The sequence below is a fragment of the Mercenaria mercenaria genome, chromosome 19 (assembly GCF_021730395.1).
Source record: "Mercenaria mercenaria strain notata chromosome 19, MADL_Memer_1, whole genome shotgun sequence".
Taxonomy (NCBI): Eukaryota; Metazoa; Mollusca; class Bivalvia; order Venerida; family Veneridae; genus Mercenaria; species Mercenaria mercenaria.
The window spans coordinates 27,028,073-27,040,305 of NC_069379.1; the positions used below are offsets into that span (position 1 = coordinate 27,028,073).

At 36.5% G+C, this 12,233-nt stretch overlaps 1 protein-coding gene across 3 annotated transcripts in view; it reads right to left on the minus strand.

Moving 5' to 3' along the window:
- Positions 1-12,233, minus strand: part of LOC123542746 (alpha-1,3-mannosyl-glycoprotein 2-beta-N-acetylglucosaminyltransferase-like) — a 45,850-nt gene that overhangs the window by 14,553 nt on the left and 19,064 nt on the right. For all 3 annotated transcript variants that reach the window (XM_045328733.2, XM_045328732.2, XM_053530871.1), the window contains exons 6-11: positions 7,105-7,243; positions 5,622-5,756; positions 4,896-4,986; positions 4,203-4,307; positions 2,943-3,033; positions 2,086-2,256 (exon numbers count right to left, since the gene is read on the minus strand). In XM_045328733.2, the coding sequence (XP_045184668.1) occupies positions 2,086-2,256; positions 2,943-3,033; positions 4,203-4,307; positions 4,896-4,986; positions 5,622-5,756; positions 7,105-7,243 (732 nt within the window). The remainder of the gene's footprint in view (positions 1-2,085; positions 2,257-2,942; positions 3,034-4,202; positions 4,308-4,895; positions 4,987-5,621; positions 5,757-7,104; positions 7,244-12,233) is intronic.

Sequence of the window (12,233 nt, forward strand, 5' to 3'; positions counted from 1 at the left end):
CTCCCCCCAAAACAAAATTCCTGGATCCATCCCTGAATTTATTGTATTGAATACTTTAAAATACTCTTTAAATTTATATTCTCCGCTGCATATGTTGTTTTGAATGAGGGACTATATTTTGAAAGATATTTAATTTCAAGATATACACAAATACAAAAGGAGCATGCAAGGATTTGTTGGTTCCTAGTTTCTACAAAGTCAAGGGGGATTTCTCTGCTCTATAGTCATCTATATCTGTATTAAGTTTCATGAAGATCCATCAATGGGTTACTTTGTTTTGTGTGAATTTATGAACTTTAAAACAAAGGGCGATAACTCTGCAGTTTCTGAAGAGATCCTGATGAAAGATACACGAGCACCACTGCCCTATAGTGATCTATATTTGAATGTGTTAAATTTCATAAAGATCCATATATGGATTACTTTGTTATATAAGGGACTTTATGGATTGTGAAATAATTACAAAGCAATAGCCCTGGTTAATAAAGTGATCCTGACGAAAGGGCATGTACACCTCTGCCCTATAGTGATCTGTATTTGTGTAAAGTTTAATTAAGGTTCATCGATTGGTTACTTAGATACAGTCAAGATTCCCTACTGTTTTACCAATTAGTGGGAAAAACTCAGCTTTTACTGGTCCAATAGGGACGTTACTATTTATCTTATTTATTTTGTTGGGTTTAACGTCGCACCGACACAATTTTAGGTCATATGGCGACTTTCCAGCTTTAATGATGGAGGAAGACCCCAGGTGCCCCTCCGTGCACTATTTCATCACTAGCGGGCACCTGGGTAGAACCACCGACCTTCCGTAAGCCAGCTGGATGGCTTCCTCACATGAAGAATTCTACGCCCCAAATGAGGTTTTGAACCCACATCGATGAGGGGCAAATGGTTTGAAGTCAACGACTCTAACCACTCGGCCACGGAGGACCCAGGGACGTTACTATATGTGAGCAAAGGTGAGGTGCTACTTAATAATTATGTAAAGTTAAGTTATTCTAATTAAAAGACTTTGAATTAAAAGCTTTTTTGAATGTTTTTCTTTTTACTAGATCAAGGAGAAAACCTTTACTGGACCAAGGGGGATAATACAATGTGTTAGTTAAGTGTCAAGATTTGGTGATTTCAGCTGAAATACTTTTGAATTATAAGCATTTTCATTTTTTTTCAAAACAAATCAAGAGAAAAGAGTCTGCTTTTACTGGGTCAAGGGAGATAATAAGTGTAAGCAAAGGCCATTTGAGCCGTGCCATGAGAAAACCAACATAGTGGGTTTGCGACCAGCATGGATCCAGACCAGCCTGCGCATCCGCGCAGTCTGGTCAGGATCCACGCTGTTCGCTAACAGTTTCTCCAATTTCAATAGGCTTTAAAAGCGAACAGCATGGATCCTGACCAGACTGCGCGGATGCGCAGGCTGGTCTGGATCCATGCTGGTCGCAAACCCACTATGTTGGTTTTCTCATGGCACGGCTCATTTATTTATTTTGTAGGATTTAACCTCAAACAGACACAACTATAGTTCATATGGCAACTTTTCAAGCTTTGATGGTGGAGGAAGACACCAGATGCCCCTCTATGCATTATTTCATCACCAGTGGGTACCTGGACAAAACCAACCAACCTTCCGTTAAGTCAACTGCATGACTTCCTCACATGAAGAATTGAACGCCCCAATCAAGACTTGAACCCACATCGATTTAACCAGCGACCTTAACCACATCACGGAGGCCCCTGTGCTAATTATATGTTTAGTCGGAGGCCCCTGTGCTAATTATATGTTTAGTGATTCTAGCTTAAATACTTTTTGAATAATAAGCATTTTCAATTTCGAATAAATGGACATACGTTCTTACAAACAGACATTTGTTGGATATATACAAAGTACCTAACAAGCGAGAGGAAGTATGGTATGAACAGAATATATTGTTACATCTTGTCCTCAGTACCATACAGATGTCCCCTCGTCTGCTCAGACAAACAGTCAGACGGACAATGCAAAAACAGTATCCCTCCACCTTTGGCAGGGGATAATAAATACACACGAACTGACTTTCAAAAGAACACAAATAATGTATATACCTTAAAATCATCCATAATGCCTAATTTTTTAGCTATAGCTTTGAAATCATTCTTTGTCCTGTATGTAACACGCACTTCAGGTAAATGTTTCACTTTATCAGATGCAACATCATTCAGTGAGATCTCAGGTATACCATATATAAATTTATGGAATGGTGGATCATAATTCTCCTGGAATAAAGAAAATTATTGATTTGTAAAACACTGTCACAACAATTAATTTGAAATAAAAACAACAACAAAAAACATAATTATTCATTTGGTACAGGAGAAACAAAATTATTCATCTGAATGGTGAAATATATAAAGTTAAGAATCAAGTTATAAAAGAAAATTGCAATTTTGAGTAATACAAAGGAGGTAATAATCCTGATCCTCCTGGTTATCAAACTTGAACTAGATTTTATAGAGATACATATTCCGTATAAATTTGGTTTAGTTTAAAGACAAAAATACTCTAGTACTAGATTCATCTCCATAAACATCCTGACAAAGATTGGTGAACACTGGAAAAAACTGCCCAAGTTATTGAGCAGACAGATTTAATCATCACAATTTGAATAATACAAGGGATGTAACTCTGATTATGGAAATAGTACAAATAAACATTCTGACCAAGCTTTTTCGACCTTTTTCCTGTTCTGTCCAAAACAAGCATATAATGTACTTAGTGATAATGTGGCGATATATGCTAGGGCATCCAAAATCCTCAGAATGGCTTGATTTTGCCATTTTATTTGACAGTGAAGGATTATATGAAATATCCAGTAAACTTGTTAACCCCTTTTTGAACAGACAAAGTCACATAAGTTAATCAATGAAAGCCCTAAAATAAATATTGTATAAGACAGTCTTACCTTTATAAGATAAGAAAGATCTTTTTGTGTAAAAGGCACATATTTTTCGTTCAACTGTATAAACTTTAGATGCTTCTCAAAGAACAAGCCCCTGAAAAATAAAAATACAAGTTTCAATACTGATGTACGACTGAAACAACTGCAGTGAACTATACCGGCAATAACAAGTATTTTTCTTTTCTGTTATTGATGGAGGAAGACTTATTGCAGCCATGGTCAGGTAACTGGGTAAAACCATTCCGCTGTACAACTGGATAGCTTCCCCTTACAAGAGAATTCTACATCTCAAACGAGGTTTCTAACTCAAAGCAATGAGGGGCAAGTGGTTTGAAGTAAGCAACCATAACCATTGGCCTCGGAGACTCCTCAAATTTTACACTTTGACTAGTTTCTGCCAGGTTTTTGACAGCCATTCCAGTCACATCAAAATGTGAAATCATGGTTATAAATATAAATGCTGTTTAACAGCCCATAACATCTGTTGGAGGAAAAAATATGATAACACAATGGGAAAACAAGAGCTGTCAGTGCTCGACTCTTCTCAGTGCTTGATAGTATAACTAAGCTATGAGTAAAACTCTAACATTACAATAAGCATATTCTAAGTCAAAAGGGGCCATAATTCAGTCAAAATGCTTGATAGAGCTGCCTCCTCCTTTTTACAGACTGGGGTCATGATGGTAAACAAATATGCAAAATATGAAAGCAATATCTCAATGGACTTTGAAAATATTTGGGGTGGTATGCAAACTTTAACATTACAATAAGCATATTCTAAGTCGAAAAGGGGCCATAATTCAGTCAAAATGCTTGATAGAGTTGCCTCCTCCTTTATACAGACTGGGGTCATGATGGTAAACAAGTATGCAAATATCAAAGCAATATCTCAATGGACTTTGAAAATATTTGGGGTGGTATGTAAACTTTAACATTTGTGTGACGCTCATGCCGACGCCGGTGCGAGTAGGATAGCTCCCCTATTCTTCGAATAGTCGAGCTAAAAAACAATTATGTCATTATGGCGGGACTAAGAAAACAGCAGGCCAAAATTTGCACAAGTTAGAAACCATAATATTAAGATATATAACTAGTATAATATATAGAGGTCAGTTGCTTGTTTCAGTGTAAGATCAAAATATATTTTTCACCGAGAGAATACCAGTTGCAGCCATGACTTAGATTCTACAGTACATAAATTATCTAATACAAAAACTTTAAGGTAAATGAGAGATTTTTGAACATGTATATTTCTACACTTACTTGCTAACACCCTTTTTCCCAAATGTACTTGTCCTGCTGATTTCTGGACGTATGCAGGACCGATTCTTTCTCTGATCAGGGTGCCGCATCCAATCATCCCAAAACCTAGAAACAATATAATACATTACTACGTATGTATTTTCAATTTCCATGTACCTACAATGGGACCTGAGACGTCAATATTTTTCCATACTGCCGTGCAAATTTTCTATCAGGTATGTGACATCATCTGTGATGTCATCCTGTGTGTCTTTGCGTTAAAGAAGTTCATAAACAGCAATATTTTCAATTTCACTCCATCTAAATAAACACTATATTAACATTACATTTGTGTGTAATAAAAAGATTTTTAATTTCGTATCGAGAAATATGTACTCATTTACCAATTGCGGAATAATACAGCATTTCTAATGTGGCGCAGTATTTCCACTGAAGAACTTGCGCACATTTCTACATACAAAGCCCATACACTATAATTAACACCCTAAACCAAGGCTGTTAATCCATATGGCAAATGACCCATCCTTGCCTGTCAAGACAAACTTGACTCGTATACAATACATACTATCTCCAATCAACACATTGAGAACAAAGGTCAAAATGTACATTGTCCTTGATCAAGTTTTGAGAATCATTTTAAGTATACACTTCAATCTCAACACCGACACATGCATATTTCATGGCTTTACTTACGCCTCTGGCCATTTTGGCCCTAATTCTAACCACATGCTTCTTTCTAACATCCACCCAAGTCCTGGGAAAAAGTCTGTTCGATGTAATAACTCTGCAAGAGTAACAACAAATAAATCTGTAAAGCTACTGAAAAATTTAAATACTATCTAACTTTGGTTTTGCTCAAACCTTGACTGCCTATGGAAACTTTGTACACTAGTAGATTAAGTCATTTGCAAATGGTTTTTAGTAGATAATTAGATCTTAACTTATCAGAGATGCTTTCAATTGCTCTTACGATTTTCAAGAAGAGTCTAAATAAACAACAAGAACACTGCTTGTGTGTGTGCCAACATTGTTTGAAAAACTTACATATGGCAATACCCACGAAAGAGTTTCTTGCACTGGTTACTCAACTACTGATTACATAGATATATGTGTGAAGTTTCAAAGCTACAACTCTTGTAGTATTCAAGGAAAAGAGGACCTAAAAGAAACAAGTTTCTAAGAAAATCCAAGCTAAAAAGGGCTGACTAAATGCAAGACAGTTATTGTTCTTACTCTACTCACTTATCAAACGATAACAGACAAGTTTTCTATGTTTCAAAGCCATAGCTGTTATAGTATTCAAGAAAAGGTCACCAACCTAAACAAAAATCTTAAACAATGCTGACAATCATGTGACAACAAAGCTTCATTTAGAAACAAAATCAGACAAGCTAAAAAGGTCTGGCAAACATTCATTACCTGGATCATCTTTGACCATCCCTCGTTTCCCATTATCATTCCATGCTGACACACACCACAATGAGTTATCCGACATCAAAACTCTAAACGTGGCAGCAAAATACTCAAAGAAATCTGGTGAGATGTCTAAATCATCTGAAATAGAAAATCAATTTACTTATTTAAATTTGTAAGCAGGTAGAAAGACTCATTAGAAAGGTTGTGTACTTTTAAGTTTAAGTATTTCATTCTTTATTTCAGGTAAGCATCTGGGTTTCGTTTTCATTTACATTTCTAATCTGAAACTTAGACTTAAGATATTAGTATGCCAAATTTTCTTTGCTCTGTCATTGTTATATTTGTGCAGATTGCAATGAAACTTAGCACGAATGTGAAATTGACAGCTACAGAAATCTTGAAAGTTTATATGACAAAGTCATGGCAAATTCAATATTTACTGTTCTTAAGTAAGAGTTTCAAATTTTCACACGTTAGTTAAAGAGGTCTCAAAATTCAAACCACTTCAACTTTTGCACTATTTAGTTGTAAGCATTCAAAATGTTCTTGTTAAATCAAAACCTGAGGTTTTAAATTTACATAGCTGTACTGAAATAGCAAACAATTTTCTGCATTTTTTATCATGTATATGGATTAACAACACATTCATGTAACAACCTCTATTATTACAGAAACGGATATCCTCTTAAGGTAGGCATTCTCGGAAACAATATCATTTTTCAAATGGCCGACTTACAAACACTACAATTTTATGTGTTTGACCTTGAGTCAAATTCATTTACTCTACCAAGAAATCACATTTGATTTAAAAGTGCACACAGGATATTATTTTAGCTAATTCTGGGACTAGCTTAAGGTGGCGGATGAAGACTCCAAGAGCCGCCCCAGAAGTTTTATCAAGCACAACCAGGCACCTGGGTAGAACAACAGACCTCAAATGAAAGAACTGTACATCCCAAGAAAGCTTTCCAACCCACAGCGGGGCACATGATTCGAAGTCCACAACTTAACCACTTGGCCAAAAGGGCCCTTCAAAAGAAGAACAAGAGCTGCCGTAAGACAGCCAGTGCTATTCAAACTGTTGTCCCAGAAGCAGGAATATTATCCTAAATTTTAAAATATCTACAGAGTTTCAATCTAGTATCTGCATTATTTTTAGAGAATAGAGATAGTAACTTGCATGCAAAACTTTAACCAGGATTTTCGAAGTCCAAAAGGGGACATAATTTGCCTAAAATACATATCAGAGTTATGGGGCTAGACCCAGTGAAGTTGGTAATTGACCTAGAAATCGAAAAAATAAGTTTCAAAGCTATATGCCTTTAAATGATAGCTATATGTACTTGCATGCAAAACTTTAACCAAGGTGTGACCCCGATCCCAATGCCAAAGCCAACGCCAATGCCAGGGTGAGTAGAATAGCTAGGACTATTCTTTGAATAGCCGAGCTAAAAATTAGAAACACAATATACATAACAAACTTTACCTTCAACAACAATCACAGCTGAGTGGTTGTACGTGTGAAACACTTGATTCAGCGCCCACTTGTAATGTCGGGAAATCTTGTAATAACCCTCAAATTTTCTCTGTGGCCATGGTACATTCACTTTACCCAAGTCTGGTTGCTGAAAAAGCATGTACATTATATTTTATATTCCTTTGTGTAAAAAAGTTTTAATAATATTATTCAACAGTCAAACCTGTATTAAGAAGCCAATCAAGGGACGAGCAAAAGCTAACCTTTCAGACAGGTTGTTGCTAAATACGGGTTAATTTTCTCTGTTAGGATAGAAATGGATACAAGCAATGTGGCTACTTAAGACAAATGGCTGTATGATGAAGGTGACTGCTAAAATAGGTTATTTTGCTTTTTGTTTTGATAGCTCAATATATAGAACAAAAGACTTCTAATTAGGAAGTCGCCGGTTCAAATCCTAGACAAGGCATACTTTCTCCATGAAGACTTGCTATGGACATGTCTAAGGTAATCCATCCTCTATCTTCGATGTGTGGAAGTTGTAAGTCACCCGCACTATGATATGGAATCCAGAGGCACTGGTTACCGCAGACTTGGTAAATTCCACTTTCTTAAGCTATTTCATGGTTAGCTGACTCATTAGCAGTGTTAAGAATTTGCAGAATGCAAGTGTTTGTGTTCTATGACATAATGCAGATTCATATTGACAAATATTTTGAATTTGCGAGTAGTATTTTTTATGACATTTTATTGAAAATAAATCACCCCAAATATATCCCAAGGTACAGAATGTAACAGACTTTCATTAAACCACAGTTTAGGTAAAACGTAATTTCTAATATGCTACATTCACCCTCAGGATTAATAGCAAGAATACATTCCTTTCAGTAGAATCCTATGAAAATCTTAATCACATAAAAGCAAACAAATATCTTCCCGAAATGCAAGACGAGAGGGCCATGAAGGCCCTGTATCACTCACCTGACCTAGGAATCATCAAGATTAACATTCTGACCAAATTTCATTAAGATATGGTCATAAATGTGGCTTCTAGAGCGTTAACTAGCTTTTTCTTTTATTTGACCTGGTGACCTAGTTTCTGACCCTACATGACCCAGATTCAAACTGGACCTTGAGATCATCAAGATTAACATTCTGACCAAGTTTCATGAAGATACAGTCATAAATGTGGCCTCTACAGTGTTAACAAGCTTTTCCTTTGATTTGACCTGGTGACCTAGTTTTTTGACCCTAGATGACCCAATAGCAAACTTGCCCAAGATTTTATCGAGGGTAACATTCTGACCAAGTTTCATTTAGATTGGGCCAACATTGTGACCTCTAGAGTGTTAACAGTCAAATTGTTGACGACAACGACGGACGAACGACGGACACAGGGCGATCACAAAAGCTCATCTTGAGCACTTTGTGCTCAGGTGAGCTAAAAATGAAAAGTGCAGATAATGGAAAATTTATCATGTTTATGAAGTAAAAAATATTAAAATGTGCAATTTCTGAAAATCAACAATTTCAAGAAAACAAGCAATGTCATGCAAAAAAAAGAAAGAAAAGATACTGGTTATTTTCAGTTCATGTCAGCAGGCTAGAATTTCAAATATGGTGCTATCAATTTGCTACATGTTTTGCTGGTAATCTTGGCCTATAATCATCATTTTTTAAAGGCTGAAATGTAGACTGCTAAATTTTCATATCAAATACCCATAGATTGCAAGGAGACTTTGAAGTTGTAATTCTGTAACAACTGTCCGCCAAATTTCAGCAATAATTGATTATGTGCTATTATTATGTCCATGAAATTCAATGTCTTTTGATACCGACAAGTGGCAGGTTTGGCAATTGCAATTTATTTCACTTTATTTTATTTTGTTGGGTTTATCATCGCACCAACACAATAATAGGTCATATGGTGATTTTCCAGCTTTGATGGTGGAAGAAGACCCCTCAGTGCATTACTTCATCACCAGTAGGCACCTAGGTAGAACCACCAACCTTCTGTAAGCCAGCTGGATGGTTTTCTCACATGAAGAATTAAATGCCGAGAGTGAGGCTCAGCACACATGGAGGAGGGATAAATGATTTGAAGTCAGTGACTGTAACCACTCGGCCATGATGGCAATGTCACACGTCATCCATTTAAAGCATATATTTCACCATTGGTTATCATTCAAAAGCATAAATGTGCAAGTTATAGAAGTTTATAAGCTTTGCACAGACAAATCTGCCCTCTTTACAAAGTTAAACAAGAGGACCATGATGGTCCTGAATCGCTCACCTATCCCCACATGACCCAGTGTTGAACTGAGTATGACGTCATTATTTCTATTATTTGACATAGTGACCTAGTTTTTGAGCACATGTGACCTAGATATCATCAAGATAAAAAATTCTGACCAATTTTCATGAAGATCCATTGAAAAATATGGCCTCTAGAGAGGTCACAAGGTTTTTCTATTATTTGACCTAATGGCCTAGTTTTTGAAGGTACGTGACCCACTTTTAAACTTGACCTAGATATCATCAAGGTGAACATTCTCACCAATTTTCATGAAGATCTCGTGAAAAATATGGCCTCTAGAGAGGTCACAAGGTTTTTCTATTTTTCGACCTACTGACCTAGTTTTTGACCGCACATGACCCAGTTTCGAACTTGACTTAGATATAATCAAGGTGAACATTCTGACCAATAATCATGAAGATCTCATGAAAAATATGGCCTCTAGAGAGGTCACAAGGTTTTTCTATTTTTAGATCTACTGACCTAGTTTTGAACCCCACGTGACCCAGTTTCGAACTTGACCTAGATATCTTCAAGGTAAACACTCTGACCAATTTTCATGAAGATCCATTGAAAAATATCGCCTCTAGAGAGGTCACAAGGTTTTCCTATTTTTAGACCTACTGACCTAGTTTTTGACCGCACGTGACCCAGTTTCGAACTTTATCTAGATATCATCAAGGTGAACATTCTGACCAATTTTCATGAAGATCCATTGAGAAATATGGCCTCTAGAGAGGTCACAAGGTTTTTCTATTTTTAGATCTACTGACCTAGTTTTTAACCCCACGTGACCCAGTTTCAAACTTGACCTAGATATCATCAAGATGAACATTCTGACCAATTTTCATGAAGATCCATTGAGAAATATGGCCTCTAGAGAGGTCACAAGGTTTTTCTATTTTTAGACCTAATGACCTAGTTTTTGACCCTACGTGACCCAGTTTCAAACTTGACCTAGATATCATCAAGGTAAACATTCTGACCAATATTCATGAAGATCTCATGAAAAATATGGCCTCTAGAGAGGTCACAAGGTTTTTCTATTTTTAGACCTACTGACCTAGTTTTTGAACCCACGTGACCCAGTTTCGAACTTGACCTAGATATCATCAAGGTGAACATTCTGACCAATTTTCATGAAGATCTTATGAAATATATGGCCTCTAGAGAGGTCACAAGGTTTTTCTATTTTTAGACCTACTGACCTAGTTTTTGATGGCACGTGACCCAGTTTCGAACTTGACCTAGATATCATCAAGATGAACATTCTGACCAATTTTCATGAAGATCCATTGAGAAATATGGCCTCTAGAGAGGTCACAAGGTTTTTCTATTTTTAGACCTAATGACCTAGTTTTTGACCCTACGTGACCCAGTTTCAAACTTGACTTAGATATAATCAAGGTGAACATTCTGACCAATAATCATGAAGATCTCATGAAAAATATGGCCTCTAGAGAGGTCACAAGGTTTTTCTATTTTTAGATCTACTGACCTAGTTTTGAACCCCACATGACCCAGTTTCGAACTTGACCCAGATATCATCAAGGTGAACATTCCGACCAATATTCATGAAGATCTCATGAAAAATATGGCCTCTAGAGAGGTCACAAGGTTTTTCTATTTTTAGATTTACTGACCTAGTTTTTAACCCCACGTGACCCAGTTTCAAACTTGACCTAGATATCATCAAGATGAACATTCTGACCAATTTTCATGAAGATCCATTGAGAAATATGGCCTCTAGAGAGGTCACAAGGTTTTTCTATTTTTAGACCTAATGACCTAGTTTTTGACCCTACGTGACCCAGTTTCAAACTTGACCTAGATATCATCAAGGTAAACATTCTGACCAATATTCATGAAGATCTCATGAAAAATATGGCCTCTAGAGAGGTCACAAGGTTTTTCTATTTTTAGACCTACTGACCTAGTTTTTGAACCCACGTGACCCAGTTTCGAACTTGACCTAGATATCATCAAGGTGAACATTCTGACCAATTTTCATGAAGATCTTATAAAATATATGGCCTCTAGAGAGGTCACAAGGTTTTTCTATTTTTAGACCTACTGACCTAGTTTTTGATGGCACGTGACCCAGTTTCGAACTTGACCTAGGTATCATCAAGATGAACATTCTGACCAACTTTCATAAAGATCCCTTGAAAAATGTGACCTCTAGAGTGGTCACAAGCAAAAGTTTACGGACGCACGGACGGACGACGGACACCGCGCGATCACAAAAGCTCACCTTGTCACTTTGTGACAGGTGAGCTAAAAAAAAACATGCACAATTCTGCAATTGCAAAACAGTTGCATTTGTCTCGATAAAAATCTAGCAACTCTGTCAACTGTACCCTTTTTACCTACCTTGAATTTAGGTACCTGAACAAACAAACATTTCTCTAAATGGGGGGAAAATGTAATAGAATTTGAACAAGAGGGTTACTGACCCTAAAGCGCTCACCTGTGAACAAGGCTTCAAGTGTGTTTGTTTAAGTACAGAGTTAGGTTTTTTCTATGTTAGCCTATATTATACATGTTATATAAATGTCACACACACTTTTGAACCTAGGGCAACAACTTGAACAATTATGGTAGACATTACAAATCTGATATAACACGCCAAATATCAAGGCTCTATAGCTATAATTGATTCAGAGTAGAAAAGTGACCACAACCCCTGGCAGCCATGTTTTTTAACAATTGGAAAATTTGAATTATCTTGGTAGCTGGTCACACAAGAACCATTTGTGCAAAATTATTTCAAAATCGGGCCAGCAGTTTCACACAAAAAATATTTTTAAAGTTTTCACTATATACATATAGGGAAAAATGA